The 19,776-nt window shown below is 39.3% G+C and overlaps 2 protein-coding genes across 2 annotated transcripts in view; one reads left to right on the forward strand and one right to left on the reverse strand.

Annotated features, from left to right (window-relative positions):
* rhbdl1 (rhomboid, veinlet-like 1 (Drosophila)) overlaps positions 1 to 19,463 on the reverse strand; it is a 144,523-nt gene extending 125,060 nt beyond the window's left edge. Inside the window, exons 1-3 of the mRNA XM_061909262.1 lie at positions 18,217 to 19,463; positions 10,841 to 10,922; positions 2,766 to 2,855 (exon numbers count right to left, since the gene is read on the reverse strand). Coding sequence (XP_061765246.1) covers positions 2,766 to 2,855; positions 10,841 to 10,852 — 102 coding nt within the window. The 5' untranslated portion in view covers positions 10,853 to 10,922; positions 18,217 to 19,463. The remainder of the gene's footprint in view (positions 1 to 2,765; positions 2,856 to 10,840; positions 10,923 to 18,216) is intronic.
* Positions 18,291 to 19,554, forward strand: LOC133558124 (histone H1.0-B). Its single transcript, XM_061909265.1, has 2 exons — positions 18,291 to 18,452; positions 18,547 to 19,554. Exon 2 carries the CDS (start codon positions 18,609 to 18,611, stop codon positions 19,239 to 19,241), a length of 633 nt encoding a protein of 210 aa, XP_061765249.1. The 5' UTR covers positions 18,291 to 18,452; positions 18,547 to 18,608; the 3' UTR covers positions 19,242 to 19,554.
* The last annotated feature ends 222 nt before the right edge of the window (positions 19,555 to 19,776 follow it).

Consider the following 19,776-nt stretch of genomic DNA (forward strand, 5'->3'; position numbering starts at 1 on the left):
AGGATTTTTAACATAAAAATGATGCACATCAAATAAATCCGTTCCTGACACTCCAAAACTCGAATGAACATTGTTTTTGCTATTATTTAGAGCCAAACAGAAGCTAACTTCATCCTTCTTGAATTGATAGTGTTACTCGCCTTCTTTATCAGTGCTGGCACCCAAAACATTCATTGGCCCTAAAAACAAAACAAAAGACTGAGTCACCAAAGCGCAGGATTCTTTGTTTGGGCTAGTTAGTCACGCTAATCAATGACTGAGACGGCATATGAAAATCTGGGCAAACTTTAGTATGTATTTTATCATATTGCAATTAAAATTTCCAACAAAAGTTTGCCAAGATTTTCACTTTGTCGGCAGCACGGTGGAACAGGGATTAGTATATGTGCCTCACAATACGAAGGTCCTGGGTTTGATCCTGGGCTTGGGATCTTTCTGCGTGGAGTTTGCATGTCCTCCCCGTACTCCGGCTTCCTCCCACTTCCAAAGACATGCACCTGGGGATAGGTTGATTGGCAACACTAAATTGGCCCTAGTGTGTGAATGTGAGTGTGAATGTTGTCTGTCTATCTGTGTTGGCCCTGTGATGAGGTGGCGACTTGTCCAGGGTGTACACCGCCTACCACCCGGTTGTAGCTGAGTTAGGCTCTAGCAACCCCAAAAGGGACAAGCGGTAGAAAATGGATGGATGGGATGTATGTATTTTATCGTATTGCAAATAAAATTTCCAACAAAAGTTTGCCCAGATTTTCATGTCGTCGGCAGCACGGTGAAACAGGGATAAGTACATGTGCCTCACAATATGAAGGTCCTGGGTTCGGGATCTTTCTGTGTGGAGTTTGCATGTTCTCCCTGTGACTGCGTGGGTTCCCTCCTGGTACTCCGGCTTCCTCCCACCTTCAAAAATATGCACCTGGGGATAGGTTGATTGGCAACACTAAATTGGCCCTAGTGTGTGAATGTGAGTGTGAATGTTGTCTGTCTATCTGTGTTGGCCCTGCGATGAGGTGTCGACTTGTCCAGGGTGTACACCGCCTACCACCCGGGTGTAGCTGAGATAGGCGCCAGCGCCCCCAACAGGGACAAGCGCTAGAAAATAGATGGATGGGATGTATGTATTTTATCGTATTGCAAATAAAATTTCCAACAAAAGTTTCCCCAGATTTTCATTTCGTCGGAAGCACGGTGGAATAGGGATAAGTACATGTGCCTCACAATACGAAAGTCCTGGGTTCGGGATCTTTCTGTGAGGAGTTTGCGTGTCTTCCCCGTGACGGCGTAGGTTCCCTCCAAGTACTCAGGCTTCCTCCCACTTCCAAAGACATGCACCTGGAGATCAGTTGATTGGCAACACTAAATTGACCCTAAGAAGGAGCTGAGCCGGAAGGCAAAGCTTTCAATTTACCGGTCGATCTACGTTCCCATCTTCACCTTTTGGTGATGAGCTTTGGGTCATGACCGAAAGGACAAGATCACGGGTACAAGCGGCCGAAATGAGTTTCCTCCGCCGAGTGGCGGGTCTCTCCCTTAAAGATCGGGTGAGAAGTTCTGCCATCCGGGAGGAACTCAAAGTAAAGCCGCTGCTCCTCCACATCGAGAGGAGCCAGATGAGGTGGCTCGGGCATCTGGTGAGGATGCCACCCGAACGCCTCCCTAGGGAGGTGTTTATGGCACGTCCAACCGGTAGTAGGCCACGGGGAAGACCCAGGACACGTTGGGAAGACTATGTCTCTCGGCTGGCCTGGGAACGCCTCGGGATCCCCTGGGAAGAGTTGGACGAAGTGGCTGGGGAGAGGGAAGTCTGGGCTTCCCTGCTTAGGCTGCTGCCCCCGCGACCCGACCTCGGATAAGCAGAAGATAATGGATGGAAATTGACCCTAGTGTGTGAATGTTGTCTGTCTATCCATGTTGGCCCTATGATAAGGTGGCGCCTTGTCTAGAGTGTATACCGCCTTCTGCCCGAATGCAGCTGAGATAGGCTCCAGCACCCCTCGCGACCCTGAAAGGGACAAGCGGTAGAAAATGGATGGATGGATGGATTCCCAGCTTATGATATCTGCAGTTTTTCAGCCCGCGAGCCCAAAAGTGACAAGCGGTAGAAAATGGATGGATGGATGAATTCCTAGCTTATGATATCTGCATATTTTCAGCCCCTGGAACTATGTTATCTTTTAAGAATATGCCAAGTGCTGAAACAAAAAGAAGCTGCGGGACAAATATTACCCCCTAACTGCCTTTTTGGATACCGCTGCTCTCATCACCTGACCTTTGAGGGCCCCTCCCTGGAACATGTTGGTAATGTCAGGCGTGTGGTTTGTTATTTGAGGTAAACACGCCCAATGGTAGATCTATGAATCAGGTCACTGAATGACACAGTTTCAGTGCACACTGCTCCACATAAAAGACCTCTCGGGGATGTAAAGGGGAAGAAGGCGACTTTAGGAGGAAGTAAAAGGGAATTTTAAGAGCCCGTTATCTCATCTAAGAATCACCTTCAATGCTATTTTTTTGTTGCCATGCCTCTTAACAATGAGGTGCTGTGTGCATTATTTTTGTCTCTTAAAACACACTTTAGTGAAGAGCGCCCCCTGGTGTTTGAGCGTGTAATTGTTATTGTCAACAACATGCTGGTAAAAAAAACCCTCAGCATCCCAGGTCACCATCCTCCAAGTCTTATAGTCTAATAAATATATTACTACAGCTCGTATAAGAACACACTTTAAATGATCAATGAAGAAATAAAAGGATTAAAAGGGCAACATTACCTCATGTTTACGTTGCTGCCGCCCTCTGTTGGTACCAGCATCCACCACCAAGCCATAACCATGAATTGTAGGAGATACTGCTGGCAAATACTAAAAGTTTAGAGAGAGATTTTATAGTCTCAGAGTGAGGAAGTGCCAAACCCCTAAAAATATTGATACTTTCAAAAGGCTAGTTTTACAAAAGGGAGAACTGGATTTGTTGTCAGTTTTTACTCTTGTGCCAATCGCTCATCATCAAAGTGTCTTTCAATAATCAAAAGCTGAAGTTGCTGGCTTGAAATGTGTATCCCTCTCATTTTCCAACTCAAAGTAAACGGGAAGTAAATAAACAACCAGGCCCTCACAAAGTGGGGTTGTTTGTCACAATGTACAGTATATGTGGAATGTACAAACCCCGTTTCCATATGAGTTGGGAAATTGTGTTAGATGTAGATATAAACGGAATACAATGATTTGCAAATCATTTTCAACCCATATTCAGTTGAATATGCTACAAAGACAACATATTTGATGTTCAAACTGATAAACATTTTTTTGTGTGCAAATAATCATTAACTTTAGAATTTGATGCCAGCAACACGTGACAAAGGTGGCAATAAAAACTGATAAAGGTGAGGAATGCTCATCAAATACTTATATGGAACATCCCACAGGTGTGCAGGCTAATTGGGAACAGTTCGGTGCCATGATTGGGTATAAAAGCAGCTTCCATGAAATGCTAAGTATTTCACAAAAAAGGATGGGGTGAGGGTCACCAATTTGTAAGCAAATTGTCGAACAGTTTTAGAACAACATTTCTCAACGAGCTATTGCATCTAAAGGTTCAGAGAATCTGGAGAAATTACTGCACGTAAGCGATATTATGGACCTTTGTTCCCTCAGGCGGTACTACATCAAAAACAGACATCACTGTGTAAAGGATATCACCACATGGGCTCAGGAACACCTCATAAAACCACTGTCAGTAACTACAGTTGGTGGCTACATCTGTAAGTGCAAGTTAAAACTCTACTCAATCAATCAATCAATGTTTATTTATATAGCCCCAAATCACAAATGTCTCAAAGGACTGCACAAATCATTACAACTACAACATCCTCGGAAGAACCCACAAAAGGGCAAGGAAAACTCACACCCAGTGGGCAGGGAGAATTCACATCCAGTGGGACGCCAGTGACAATGCTGACTATGAGAAACCTTGGAGAGGACCTCAGATGTGGGCAACCCCCCCCCCTCTAGGGGACCGAAAGCAATGGATGTCGAGCGGGTCCAACATGATACTGTGAAAGTTCAATCCATAGTGGCTCCAACACAGCCGCGAGAGTTCAGTTCAAAGCGGATCCAAGACAGCAGCGAGAGTCCCGTCCACAGGAGACCATCTCAAGCGGAGGCGGGTCAGCAGCGTAGAGATGTCCCCAATCGATACAGGCGAGTGGTCCATCCTGGGTCTCGACTCTGGACAGCCAGTACTTCATCCATGGTTATCGGACCGGACCCCCTCCACAAGGGAGGGGGGGACATAGGAGAAAGAAAAGAAGCGGCAGATCAACTGGTCTAAAAAGGAGGTCTATTTAAAGGCTAGAGTATACAGATGAGTTTTAAGGTGAGACTTAAATGCTTCTACTGAGGTAGCATCTCGAACTGTTACTGAGGTAGCATCTCGAACTGTTACCGGTAGGGCATTCCAAAGCAAAACCCATTTATCAACAACACCCTGAAATGCCGCCGGCTTGGCTGGGCCCGAGCTCACCTAAGATGGACCGATGCAAAGTGGAAAGGTGTTCTGTGGTCTGACGAGTCCACATTTAAAATTATATTTGTAAACAGAGGACGTGGTGACTTCCGGAACAAAGAGGAAAATAACCATCTGGATTGTTATAGGCGCAAAGTTCAAAAGTGATGGTATGGGGGTGTATTAGTGCCCAAGGCATGGGTAACTTACACATCTGTGAAGGCACCATTAATGCTGAATGGTCCATACAGGTTTTGGACCAACATATGTTGTCATCCAAGCAACATTATCATGAATGCCCCTGTTTATTTCAGCAAGACAATGCCAAGCCACGTGTTACAACAGCGTGGCTTCGTAGTAAGAGAGTGCGGGTACTTTCCTGGCCCGCCTGCAGTCCAGACCTGTCTCACATCGGAAATGTGTGTCGCATTATGAAGCATAAAATACGACAGAGGAGACCCCGGACTGTTGAACAACTGAAGCTCTACATAAAACAAGAATGGGAAAGAATTCCACTTTCAAAGCTTCAACAATTAGTTTCCTCAGTTCCCAAACGTTTCTTGAGTGTTGTTAAAAGAAAAGGTGATGTAACACAGTGGTGAACATGCCCTTTCCCAACTACTTTGGCACGTGTTGCAGCCATGAAATTCTAAGTTAATTATTATTTGCAAAAAAAAAAAACTTTATGAGTTTGAACATCAAATATCTTGTCTTTGTAGTACATTCAATTGAATATGGGTTAAAAAGAATTTGCAAATCATTGTATTCTGTTTATATTTACATCTAACACAATTTTCCAACTCATATGGAAACGGGGTTTGTATTAATAATGGGGCTGTCAAAGTTAATGCATGTGATTAATGACCTAAAACTGATCACATCAAATATATAAACACGGATTGGTGCCTCGGTTTATCTTGACTGCACATGCGCTTTCACCTTAGTTGCAGATAGTTACCATAAAGGCAGTGCAAGTTTCTATATGGTCAGTGACCGTGTCAATTCTTGGACCAAAATTGTTCAATCTCTATACAAACGACATTTGTAAAGTTACAAAAGATTTAAAGTAAGTATTTTTTGCAGATTATACAACTGTGTTTTGTTCAGGAGAGAGCACACAGAAGATAATACAAATAACAACAGACGAAATGAACAAATTATAAAGATGGTTTGACAAAAACAGACTATCTTTAAATATCAGTAAAACTAAGATAATGCTATTTGGTAACAGAGAAGAGAAAGTCAAACACAAATACAAATAGACAGAGCAGATATTGAAAGGGTAAAGGAAAACATATTCTTGGGTATAATAATACATGATAAAATGAACTGGAAATCTCATGTAAAAAAATATACAACAGTAAGTAGCAAGAATAACGTCAATAATGAATACAGAAAAACATGTTCTAGACCAAAAATCACTTCATATTCTTTACTGCTCGCTAGTGTTACCATATCTGAGTTACTGTGTAGAAATATGGGGAAATAATTACAAAAGTACACTTCATTCACTAACTGGGTTACAAAAAAAAATCAGTTAGAATAATACATAATGTTGGATAGAGAGAACGTACAAACCCCTTTTTTTTTAATCAAAAATACTGAAATTCAACGATTTGGTGCATTTGCAAACAGCTAAAATGGTATATAAAGCAAACTATAACCAGCTACCCAAGAATGTACAATTATTATTCTCTACAAAAGAGAGATATATCTTTAGAGGAGCATCCAATTTAAAACATTTGTATACTCGTACAACACATAAAACTTTTAACATATCCATATGTGTAATTAAACTATAGAATGAATTAACCAAAGAAATCAAAAAAAGCACAAATATGATTCAGTTAAAGACACTGTTCAAACTACAAGTGTTCACAAAGTACACTGAACAAGAATTATGATGAACATCTTGAACCCTTTTTTTTAATTTCAGATAAATATTATGTATTTAATATTTGTTTACTTACTATGGTATATTATCTATTTTTTATTCACTGTTCTGTTATAGAGAACAAGGAAATGGGATAAAATTACTATGGTATGAAAAGGGTTGGCATTAAATAAGCTCAGCTTCTACCGATTCCTTTTCGGACGTGCTGTAATGAAACAACTGTAAATATGTGATGCATTACTTTGTATCGTATGCATGTTCGAAATAAACTGAAACTGAACTGAATGCATACGCCAGAGAAAATGTAAGTGAGGAGACTCCGGCTGCTGTGCTCTGTGGTACATTTTGCTTCAAAATACGACAGGACGGAGCTTTAAATAAAAAATCTGCCAAGTTCTGGGCAAATAAATGACGTGAATTTAAGTGGAAACACTAAATAAATGTTTGCCTGTCTATAAAATTGCATTTGTGTCAAATTATTGTTTTGATTTTTAAAGGTGATTTAAATTGTACAAGCAAATAATTTACTGTGATTAATCATCCATCCATTTTTTCTACCGTTTATTCCCTTTTGGGGTCGCTGGTGCCTATCTCAGCTACAATCGGGCAGAAGGCGGCGTACACCCTGGACAAGTCGCCACCTCCTCACAGAGCCAACACAGATAGACAGACAACATTCACACTCACATTCACACACTAGGGCCAATTTAGTGTTGCCAATCACAATAAATTAAAATCTGATTAATCTGATTTTAAACATGTATTAAATGCCAGCCCTAAAGTATATATGGGTGTATGTGATGACCTTTTCCTGAGCCTCAGGCTCACAAACGTGTTAAACTAGTAAACGAGCTAATAATGTAAACCAGGGGTCACCAACGCGGTGCCCGTGGGCACCAGGTCGCCCGTAAGGACCAGATGAGTCGCCCGCTGGCCTGTTCTAAAAATAGCTCAAATAGCAGCACTTACCAGTGAGCTGCCTCTATTTTTTTTTTTTTTTAATTTACTAGCAAGCTGGTCTCGCTTTGCTCGACATTTTTAATTCTAAGAGAGACAAAACTCAAATAGAATTTGAAAATCCAAGAAAATATTTTAAAGACTTGGTCTTCACTTGTTAAAATAAATTCATTTATTTTTTTACTTTGCTTCTTATAACTTTTAGAAAGACAATTTCAGAGAAAAAAATACAACCTTAAAAATGATTTTAGGATTTTTAAACACATATACCTTTTACCTTTTAAATTCCTTCCTCTTCTTTCCTGAGAATTTAAATCAATTTTCAAGTAAATTCATTTTTTTATTGTAAGGAATAATAAATAATTTTTTAATTTATTCTTCATTTTAGCTTTTGTTTTTTCGACGAAGAATATTTGTGAAATATTTCTTCAAACTCATTATGAATAAAATAAAATAAAAAAATATTCTGGCAAATCAAAAAAATCTGTAGGATTAAAATTTAAATCTTATTTCAAAGTCTTTTGAATTTCTTTCAAAGTTTTTGTTCTGGAAAATCTAGAAGAAATAATGATTTGTCTTTGTTAGAAATATAGCTTGGTCCATTTTGTTATATATTCTAACAAAGTGTAGATTAGATTTTAACCTATTTAGAACATGTCATCAAAATTCTAAAAATAATCTTAAACAGGAAAAATTACTATTGATGTTCCATAAATTTTTTTAATTTTTTCAAAAAGATTCCGCCCGATTGTAGCTGAGATAGGCGCCAGCGCCCCCTGCGACCCCGAAAGGGAATAAGCGGTAGAAAATGGATGGATGGATGGATTCCAATTAACTAGTTTTTCTCTTCTTTTTTTCGGTTGAATTTTGAATTTTTAAGAGTCAAAATTGAAGATAAACTATGTTTCAAAATTAAATTTCCATTTTTTCTCCTCTTTTAAACCGTTCAATTAAGTTTTTTTTCATCATCTATTCTCTGCAAAAAACCTTCTGTAGAAAGAAATGAAATGTACAACGGAATGACGGACAGAAATACCCATTTTTTTGTGTTGTTGACATTTATCAGTTTCTATATATATTTATTGTGAGAAATCATTAAGATGATCAGTGTTTCCACAAAGATAAATTTCATTAATTATTAACAATAACATAGAGTTAAAGGTAAATTGAGCAAATTATTTCTGGCAATATATTTAAGTGTGTATCAAACTGGTAGCCCTTCTCATTAATCAGTACCCAAGAAGTAGCTCTTGGTTTCAAAAAGGTTGGTGACCCCTGATGTAAACTATCGCATTCCCTGCACAATTTTGAGGGGAACAATTGCTTTGTTATAAAGCCATTGCAAAGCCTAGAACAAGTACATTACAAACACAAAAGGTCCTCTCGCCTCTGGACTAGACTATGGAGGTAAATATGTAAATATGTCAATTTCCATGCAACAATTATGCAATGAATGCGACAACCAACCTCACCTTCCTACAAATGTATTTGAAGGTATTAATTACAAAATGATGTTTAGCCTTGTGGCTCTAGTTGGCAGTGGTCAGTATGATGCAATACAGTTCTACACCCCTGCATAATGCAGTCACCGTTTTGAACAGTAAGTGAGAGTTAAAATTGAGTTTTTTATTTTGTTTTGTTTTTTAATGCATGGTGCAATCGTAAGTGGGCAATATTTATTATTTATTGCTCATTTTTGGGTTTTCCGGTGTGCTTTTTACTGTGTGGCAGTATGTAGAAACTGTGCCGCTGAAGTGGCAGGTGGTTGTACCAGCTATGTTCTCCTTTAATGTTTCTCCTCTGTGTTTTTTTTTCATCTTTCCCCCTTGTTTTCACCTTATTTTTTGTGGACTTTTTGTATTTGCACTGCAACCACTTCATTGTTATATTGTGGGATAAATAAAGTCTATCCTATCCTAAAAATAAAGATGTGATATTGCTCATATATCTCATTACATTGTGCTGGTGAGCGCACTGTCGGGGTCAAAGTGTACATAGCGACGCCCGCTAACTAAATCCTCCAGTATTAAAGGGGCAAGGGTTAAAGTTGGGATTAGAGCTAAATGTAGCATTCTTCAAGAGCAATATGTCAACTGCTTTGCTGTAAAGCAGGGGTCACCAACATTTTTGAAACCAAGAGCTATTTCTTGGGTACTGATTAATGCGAAGGGCTACCAGTTTGATACACACTTAAATAACTTGCCAGAAAAAGCCAATTTGCTCAATTTACCTTTAATAAATAAATCTATATGTATAAAAAAATGGGTATTTCTATCATTCCGCCGTACATTTTTTTTGTAGAGAATAAATGATGAAAAAAACACTTAAATGAAGGGTTTAAAGAGGAGAAAACAGGAAAAAAATGAAAATTAAATTTCGAAACATGGTTTATATTTAAATTCGACTCTTTAAAATTCAAAATTCCACCGAAAAAAATGAAGAGAAAAACTAGCTAATTCGATTCTTTTTGAAAAATATTTAAAAAATAATTTATGGAACGTCATTAGTAATTTTTCCTGATAAAGATTAATTTTAAAATTTTGATGACATGTTTTAAATAGGTTAAAATCCAATCTGCACTTTGTTAGACTATATAACAAATTGGACCAAGCTATATTTCTAACAAAGACAAATCATTATTTCTTATAGATTTTCCAAAACTAAAATTTTAAAAGAAATTCGAAAGACTTTGAAATAAGATTAACATTTGATTCTAAAGATTTTCTAGATTTGCCAGAATATATTTTTTCATTTTTAATCATAAAAGGTTTGAAGAAATATTTCACAAATATTCTTCGTCGAAAAAACAGAAGCTAAAATGAAGTATTAAATTAAAATGTTATTTATTATTCTTTACAATAATAAAAAAAATACTTGAACATTGATTTAAATTGTCAGGAAAGAAGAGGAAGGAATTTAAAAGGTAAAAAGGTATATGTGTTTAAAAATCCTAAAATCATTTTTAAGGTTTTGTTTTTCTCTGAAATTGTCTTTCTGAAAGTTATAAGAAGCAAAGTAAAAAAATAAATGAATTTATTTAAACAAGTGAAGACCAAGTCTTTAAAATATTTTCTTGGATTTTAAATTCTATTTGAGTTTTGTCTCTCTTAGAATTAAAAATGTCGAGAAAAGTGAGACCAGCTTGCTAGTAAATAATTACAATTTAAAAAACAGAGGCAGCTCACTGGTAAGTGCTGCTATTTGAGCTATTTTTAGAACAGGCCAGCGGGCTACTCATCTGGTCCTTACGGGCTACCTGGTGCCCGCGGGCACGGCGTTGGTGACCCCTGCTGTAAAGACTATTCAAAGAATATCTGCTGTTCAGAGTGCGCTGTTTGGGAGAGGGAACTGTGTCACAGCATCAGATAATGGCTTATAGTACCTTCCATATTGGCACCTTTTGTACGTTTGACTGACAGCTCACATGTGCTCTAAAAGTGTGTGTTGTCTTGTGAGCGCTGACATGACAGCTGAAGTTGCGTGTATAGTTACCTGCGTTTGCATATATGTAGTGTTGATGAACGGGCCACAATGACAGGCCTATGTTGGCTTTGCAGCACATGGGCCCGGACACCTGCTCACACACACGCACGCACGCACGCACGCACGCACGCACGCACGCACGCACGCACACACACACACACACACACACACACACACACACACACACACACACACACACACACACACACACACACACACACACACACACACACACACACACACACACACACACACACACAAACAGGAAAAGCTGTTATGATGTGAACAAACTTGCAGGACAAGCAGCTGGCTGACAGACAAGTGTAGTAAAAAGGCTTCTCTGTTGACGCCTTGTTCTCACTTTTACGTTCGCTCGACCAGCCGCGCACTCTTAGTGCACCATGAGAGGTGTAAGCAGCCAGATGTCAAGCATTTTAAATCAGGGAATAAAGAAATGTGACATTTTGGGTAAAAGCAGTGTAGTATAATGTGTTGGTTTTACTGTTGATATGCTGTATTAAAAAGAAGTTGTCTTCACTCACAACTTAACTATTTACGCACAGCACAATTTAGAAATTGTGCTTAAAATGAAGCAGTATACGGCTATGCACTAGTGCATCGCACCACAATAAAAAATAAATGAAAATAATTTACAACAGTTCAAAAACATATCTTTGTAAAGCAATACTTAGTTGAGTTTTGGTATTTCATCAATTTATAATTTAATTGTGCAAGTAGGTGTTCAAAGTAAAAAAAAAAATACACAATAAAATGTATGAATGAATGGAAGTTAAGTGTTGACATTGATGCGAGTCCCCGTCGTCTCTTGTTTCGGCCTGAACTATTAAAACAGGGGTGACAAAATTCATTTTAGCTTTAGTTTTGTTAATGTTATATTATAACAATTTTTTAAAAACTATTTACAAACACAAGCTATGGGATGACATAAGAGCAAACGTGAACCCGGAAGTAAATGCATCATCCCATAGCTTGTGTTTGTAAATTTTTTTTTATAATATAGCGTTAACAAAACGTCTGTATCAATAATGACCCCGGAAGTAAATGGGGGGGGGGGGGTTATGTAGGGGGGAAGACATTTGGCGTGATGGTGCCTATCTCAGCTACAATCGGGCAGAAGGCGGTGTACACCCTTGACAAGTCGCCACCTCGTCGCAGGGCCAAATCATGGCATTAAAATTTAAAAAATAAAGACAACTTCAGAATGTTTTCTTTGTCTTACTTTGGCCAAAAGTAAACATTCTAAAAATAATACAATAAAAATCCATCCATCCATCCATTTTCTACCGCTTATTCCCTTTCGGGGTCGCGGGGGGCGCTGGCGCCTATCTCAGCTACAATCGGGCGGAAGGCAGGGTACACCCTGGACAAGTCGCCACCTCATCACAGGGCCAACACAGATGGACAGACAACATTCACACTCACATTCACACACTAGGGCCAATTTAGTGTTGCCAATCAACCTATCCCCAGGTGCATGTCTTTGGAAGTGGGAGGAAGCCGGAGTACCCGGAGAGAACCCACGCATTCACGGGGAGAACATGCAAACTCCACACAGAAAGATCCCGAGCCTGGATTTGAACCCAGGACTGCAGGAACTTCGTATTGTGAGGCAGACGCACTAACCCCTCTGCCACCGTGAAGCCAATAAAAATATTTTTTTAAATACCAGCAGCGGTAAAGTTTAGATCCATGAAGGAAAGAAGAAAGTGAATGAATGTTTACAACTGAATAAATTGACATATATGGTTTCCTGCTGGCTCCGCTGTGAACGGGACTCTCGCTGCTGTGTTGGATCCGCTTTGGACTGGACTCTCGCGACTGTGTTGGATCCATTATGGATTGAACTTTCACAGTATCATGTTAGACCCGCTCGACATCCATTGCTTTCCTCCTCTCCAAGATTCTCATAGTCATCATTGTCACCGACGTCCCACTGGGTGTGAGTTTTCCTTGCCCTTATGTGGGCCTACCGAGGATGTCGTAGTGGTTTGTGCAGCCCTTTGAGACACTAGTGATTTAGGGCTATATAAGTAAACATTGATTGATATGCATAAAAAATGTGTTTTCTTTTTCTTTTACGGATTTAAGTAACATTTATGACCACCTTTTTCCAAAACACAATATAGAATGTGAGACATAACAGGATAATTGCATACATTTATCATTTGTTTTCAAAACGGTTACAAAAAAGTGGGACCACAGTACATTTTTTTGACTGGAAGGGTTCCTTCGGACCCCATTTTGTAAATTCCCAGCGCCAACACTGATGCAGTATTGGTGCATGCAAAACAGCAGCAGCCTTCGGGCCAGGTCTATTACTAATCAAATATCATCCCGGGCGCCATAGATAATTCATTCATGGGCTGATCTGACCCGCGGGCCTTGAATTTGACACATAGGAATGAAAAAGGACCCCTTTAATCTAATCTTATCTGATTGATTGATTGAACATGTTATTAATAGATTGCACAGTACAGTACATATTTCCTACAATTAACCTCTAAATGGTAACACCCGAATACATTTTTCAACTTAATCAATTCATGGTAAAATCTGACCAGTAGAGACCGAGTGTTTGACAAGCTTTTAACAAAGCAGGATGTGATCATGTACACAGAGGACGTCAGTGGCGCTGAATTGGTGCCTGATGTTACCCAGAAAGATTTGGGTTAGTGGCAGGAAGAAGCTTAATGCAGGACGAGTATCGGCACAATTCAAGGCACAATAAAACTATGAGCGGAGAAGGGGTTTTCTACAAATACATGTGCAATATAAATATAGGCTTGGTTGTATACAGTGTTAGACGTAGTAACACTTCACGATTTATTTTGGGTTTAACACATAGCTTCATTTATTGTGAACTATACCATAAACAAATGACTCAATTGAAACAGTTACTGTGGTTCCAGTTCATAATTGATGGAAGTGATGAAGGTTACAGCCTTTTTTAATGCAACTATTTGATATGATACACGCACATGAAGCCCTATTTAGATAACAGATTTAGGCCATTTTACAACAACTTGATAGGTTTAGTGTTGAATGAAGTAATCAAATACAAACATTAGCCACTAGTTTATCTAAACAGCTGATTTGGATCCAACGATAAGATTTGATTGGTTTTGTTATGAAATAAGAACATTTCATGACAACTTTTACACTTAGATAATACTTTGCAATCTTATATTTCACTGATAACAAATAGCCCAACTTTTGTACATGCATGCCAAGTAAAATGACTAATTTCACAACAATTATTTTCATTGGTTTAGTGATGAATTAAGTACACTCCACTACAACTTTTACATTTAGATAATATTTTGCAAACATTTTGTTCACTGATAAATTCCAAACGTCGTCAACAACTTTTACATGTAACTACTTTTAAACACATATTTGATTAGTGATGAAAGAGTATATCAAACGGCAACTTTTACATGCAAGATTAAGTACCTTTTTAAGACAGTCAGCTATAGCTTGCATTCCTGTATTTACTAATCAGATACCAAATATAACTCTTTATTTGGTCAACTCATCTGTGAATAACAATGTTGCATTTAATATGTTGCCAACCCCCAAATGTGTGATTGCGATCGCCTGCTGAGCGGGTGCTTTTGTCTACCACCCCTGCCTCTTCTGGCCAGAACTGTGCTAATCAAGTCAGGGATTCTCGAATGCAAACCCACAGCGAGAATGTTTCAAATAGTACTTACCAATTTACAAATAATAGACCTGTTTCCATACTTGCACAATTTTCTAAAATCATTGAAAAACTGTTCAATAACAGATTACGGAGCTTCACAAACATGAATAGAATACTTGCTTAAAACATACATACAGAGCTAATATTTCAACTTTGATAGCTTAAATTGAAATTAAAGAAGACATTACCTATGCAATATATAGTAAAAAATGTACAGCGGCAGTGTTTATGGATCTAACTAAAGCATTTGACGCAATTAATCACAATATTTTAATCAAAAAAATAGAACGGTATGGCATCAGAGGGGTTGGTCTTAAACTGGATTCGAAGTTACTTAACCAACAGGAATCAATACGCGAAGCTAGGCGAAAACACGTCTACAACACTAAATATATCCTGTGGTGTACCCCAGGGATCAATACTAGGACCAAAGGTGATCAATCTTTATATAAATGACATTTGTAAAGTTACAAAAGATTTAAAGTTAGTATTATACGCGGATGATACAATTGCGTTTTGTTCTGGAGAGAACGCACATAAGCTAATACAAATAATAACAGAATAAATGAACCAATTAAAAAAGATGGTTTGACAAAAAGAGACTATCCATAAATTTCAGTAAAACTAAAATATTGCTATTGGGTAACAGTAGAAGGGAAAGTCAAACACAAATACAAATAGAATAGAAATTGAAAGAGCAAATGAAACCAATGTTCTAGATATAATTCTCAATGATAAAATGAACTGGAAATCTCATATAAAAATATACAACATGAAGTGGCAAGAAACACATCAAAAATGAATAAAGCAAAACATGTTTTAGACCAAAAAACACTTCATTTTTTCTACTGCTCACTAGTGTTATCATATCTGAGTTACTGTGCATAAATATGGAGAACCAACTACAAAAGTACACTTCATTCATTAACCGTGTTACAAAAAAGATCAGTTAGAATAATACATAATGTTGGATATAGAGAACATTCAAACCCTTTATTTTTTTAATCAAAAATACTGAAATTCCACGACATGGCGAATTTGCAAACAGCTAAAATTATGCACAAAGCAAACTATAATCTGCTACCCAAGAATATACAACCATTATTCTCAACAAGAGGAGAAATATAATCTTACGAGAACATTTTAATGTAAAACATTTGCATGGACGCACAACACTTAAGACATTCATTATATCAGTATATGGAATTAAATTATAGAATGGATTAAGCAAAGAAATCAAACAATGTACTAATATGATCCACTTCAAAAAAACCTCTTCAAACTTAGTGTTTACAAAGTACCAAGAAGAAGAACCATGATAAACATTCCGAATTTATTTCATCCATCCATTAATTTTCTAGATAATCTTATCTATCTCACCATATGAAATATAACTTACGTCACAAAATATTTATGTATTTATTCTTAATGTCATCATTAGTAATGGAGTATATTGTGAATAAACCGAGAACAGGAAGTGAAAAACAGTTTTAGCAACTGCTATGTAAAGGAAAAGGGGCAGAATTAAATAAGCTCTGCTTCTTCTTACTTCTTTTCGCACACATTGACTACAGTAGTGTTTTTCAACCACTGTGCCGCCGCACACTAGGGTGCCGTGAGACACAGTCTGGTGTGCCGTGGGAGATGATCTAATTTCACCTATTCAGGTTAAAAATATTTTTTGCGAACCAATAATTGTAGTCTGCAAATGATGTGTTGTTGAGTGAGTAACTGAGTAACCGTGTAACACTCTTCCATATAAGTAGGTGGAAGCCGGTAGCTAATTGCATTGTTTGTAGATGTCGGAAACAGCGGGAAGCACCGTGCAGGTAAAAAGTTGTCTGATGCTTAAACCAAAAATTATCAAAAGGCATTGAAGCTTTGCAGAACGAAACTAAAACTTAACTGGCTACAAAGTAAACAAAAACAGAATGCTGGACGACAGCAAAGACTTACAGCATGTGGAGCAGACGGCATCCACAAAGTACATCTGTACATGACATGACATTCGACACCAAAATAGGAGCGCAAGACAAGAACTAAAACACTACACACAGGAAAACACTGAAAAACTCAAAATACGTCATGGCATGATGTGACAGGTGGTGACAGCACACCTACTTTGAGACAAGAGCTATAGTGATTATGGTTATTATTGGTTATGGTTTTGGTTTGAATTCATATCCAACAATTGCGACGACTTTTTATTGTCAACTGAGTTTTGTTTTTTTTAACGATTTCTGCTGGTGGTGTGCCTCCAGATTTTTTCAACGCGGAAAATGTGCCTCGGCTCAAAAAAGGTTGAAAAACACTGGACTAGAGAAACTGGAAATTGTGATGTATCATGTTGCAGGCATGCATGTTCCAAATAAACACAAACTCAACTGAACTCTACAGTATAAGCAGGAGCTCTGTGATTTGGGTCAAATTGGGACGACAGCCATGCTTCTATTATCATACAACCATCGACGCGCAGCGTAACTATCATCATGCACCCCAAAAATGACACACTCACTGATGATACAAAATGAGAGTTGTGCACAAGTCCACCTTGTTTACTAGCAAGGACCCATCTCAAAGGCAATGATCTGTAAGACCCATAGTGCTCATGTGTAGCCAGTGTGGCTGACAGGACCACCTTGACAACATCAGTCAACATAAGAGGTGTTGCATACAAACACCTGATGGCAAGGTTAAAAAAAAATCATGTGATTATGTGATAATAAATGGTGTCAAGAAAAATCACAACAACAGTGGCTGGGGCTGACAAGAATCAAAATGGCGTTGCAGAGAGAGCGAGGAGAGAGAGAGAGAGAGATGTAGAAAGATTGCACATCTAGCAATTAAACAGCTGAGAAATGACAAAATTTTAGGATTTTAAAGGTTGATTTTGCACTGCGAAAGACAGTTAGCAGCGTTTTATGTAGAAGCGAGACGCCACATGTCAAAAGTGTTATTGACAAACGTATCAGGCAGTTTCCTGAACAAAAGAAGCACTGCGCGCTATGTTGAAGGATTTAACTTTTCCACCACATCTCCTTGCAACTGCACCCACATCTCAACACACACTTACACCCGTCACTTCACACCAAATAACCAGTTTTTACCAATCGCACACGACCGAAAACCATGTCATGATTGAATGTGTTGGCAACTTTCCTGACAATGGAGTCGGAGTGCCGACCGCCATAGTGAAAGATGTGACGGTTGGATCCCCCAAAAAACAGCCGAATGGTGGCACATAAACCAGGTGTTGTGACACATATGAAGACATGTTGTCACCACAAGAGTCACCTGTGACTTGGACATCGTGACATTTATTCTATACCAGATTTAACAGTGAATAATCTCCACCACGTCACTTGAAGTCAACGGTCGGACTGTGTTAGTTGGGAAAACATATCCATGAATTAAAAGCCAAAACGGAAGCTCACACGGACCCAGGGGCGTGCGATCGATAGAGCATAGATTGACTTTTAATATGCATGTGAACATTTCCCGCCAGGTGCCGTCCGTTCGGGTCAATTTAGCGCGAAATGTGCAAAATTGTTGGCGGCGCGTATTACTTCGAGTCGGTTTTCCCGGAATAAAAGTTGTTATTCGGCGGCGGCGAGACGCGACAAACGTGTCCGGGGGAAGCCCAAAGCCTCTGCTATCGTACCGCGACGTTCGGCGAGTCGTTGCGGGCGTGCACTGGTTACATTTGTGGGGAATGGCAGCAGGAAGAAACACAAACGGGACAGCGCCAGTTCCATGGAGTCCGCTAGATCAGCTGCTGGCAGTTGCTGTTTTCAATCACGTCCGCAGAGAGGCATCATATGCGCTACCGAAGCGCCTGTAGAATTACTCCGAAGACATCCACTGTTCTGTCTCGTCTCACTGCGTGGACACTTGAAGGTATTCTTATATTGTTTGTTTTTAAAAAAGAAAAACTGACACTTTTGTGACTTTTTCCGCCATTTGTCATTTTTGTCTCGCTGCCCTTCTGTAGAACTATCCAAGACATAACCTTCCTAAAGAGTAGTTTTTGGGGTGTGTGGAACTAAAGCAGACATGGCTGAGACATCGGCAGCTCCGGCAAAAGCCAAGAAGGCCCCCAAGCCCAAGAAGCCCGCTTCTCACCCCAAGTACTCGGACATGATCATAGCGGCCATCATCCACGACGCCAGCCGATTTGGGGCGTCCCGTCAGTCGGTCCAGAAATACGTCAAGAAGAACTTCAAGGTGGGCGACAACGCGGATGTTCAGATTAAACTGGCCCTCAAGCGGATGTTGGCGTCCGGGGAGCTGCGCCACACCAAAGGCACCGGCGCCTCCGGATCCTTCAGGCTCGCCAAGCCGGACGACTCCAAAAAGACCGCCGTCAAAAAGTCCCCCGCCAAGAAGCGGGCGGTCGTCAGGGCCAAGCCGGCCGCCAAGAAGCTGAAGAAGGTGTCCAAGCCGGCCGCCAAAAAGCTGAAGAAGGTGTCCAAGCCCAAGAGCGTGACCAAGACACCGGAGAAAGCCAAGAAAGGGGCCGCCAAGAAGAGCAAGAAAGTGACCCCCAAGAAGACTCCGCCGGCCAAAGCCAAGAAGGTGACCACGAAGCCCAAGGTGACCAAACCCAAAGCAAAGCAAGCCAAGAAAGCGGCCAAGCACAAGCCAAGGTCCCCCAAGAAGACTGCCAAAGGAGGCAAAAAGAAGTAAATGGACATTATCAGAGACTATATGTAAATATTCCTAAAGGACGTTTTCGTATGTACTGTTTTTTTTTTTTAAAAGTTCCATGCAAACTTCTGCTGTTTTTTGTAGTTTCCTCTCTGCTGCACCATGACATGTTGGAACGGTATTACAGTGTACATGATCATGCATATATACAGTATGCGTATATATTCACAACTGTGTGGTCCTACGTTTAATACTGTACCGGATCCCTTCATTCCATCCTCTTAATTGTTCAAATCCAAACCTAAATTAACATTACTTTGGAATTCCATCCAATAAAACACCTAAAAATGTTGTTTTTTCTCATGAATTATGACGAAAGAGGGCTGACGTCACATACGAATAGTGGCACAAAGGATCAAGTTTTCAAAGGACACTTAACGTATACGTCATTATGTACACTTTTCATCTCAAAACGAGTTATCAATATTACAAACGGGAGATGGATGTACATTTCACATGATGTCACTTAAGGCTAGCTTTGTGCCATGAGTGGATATCAATGACGTGAAAGGCT

The sequence above is a fragment of the Nerophis ophidion genome, linkage group LG08 (assembly GCF_033978795.1).
Source record: "Nerophis ophidion isolate RoL-2023_Sa linkage group LG08, RoL_Noph_v1.0, whole genome shotgun sequence".
NCBI lineage: Eukaryota > Metazoa > Chordata > Actinopteri > Syngnathiformes > Syngnathidae > Nerophis > Nerophis ophidion.

Excerpts from the sequence above, each read along its gene's own strand:
- LOC133558124 (XM_061909265.1), top strand. The coding sequence starts at position 18,609 with ATGGCTGAGACATCGGCAGCTCCGGCAAAAGCCAAGAAGGCCCCCAAG.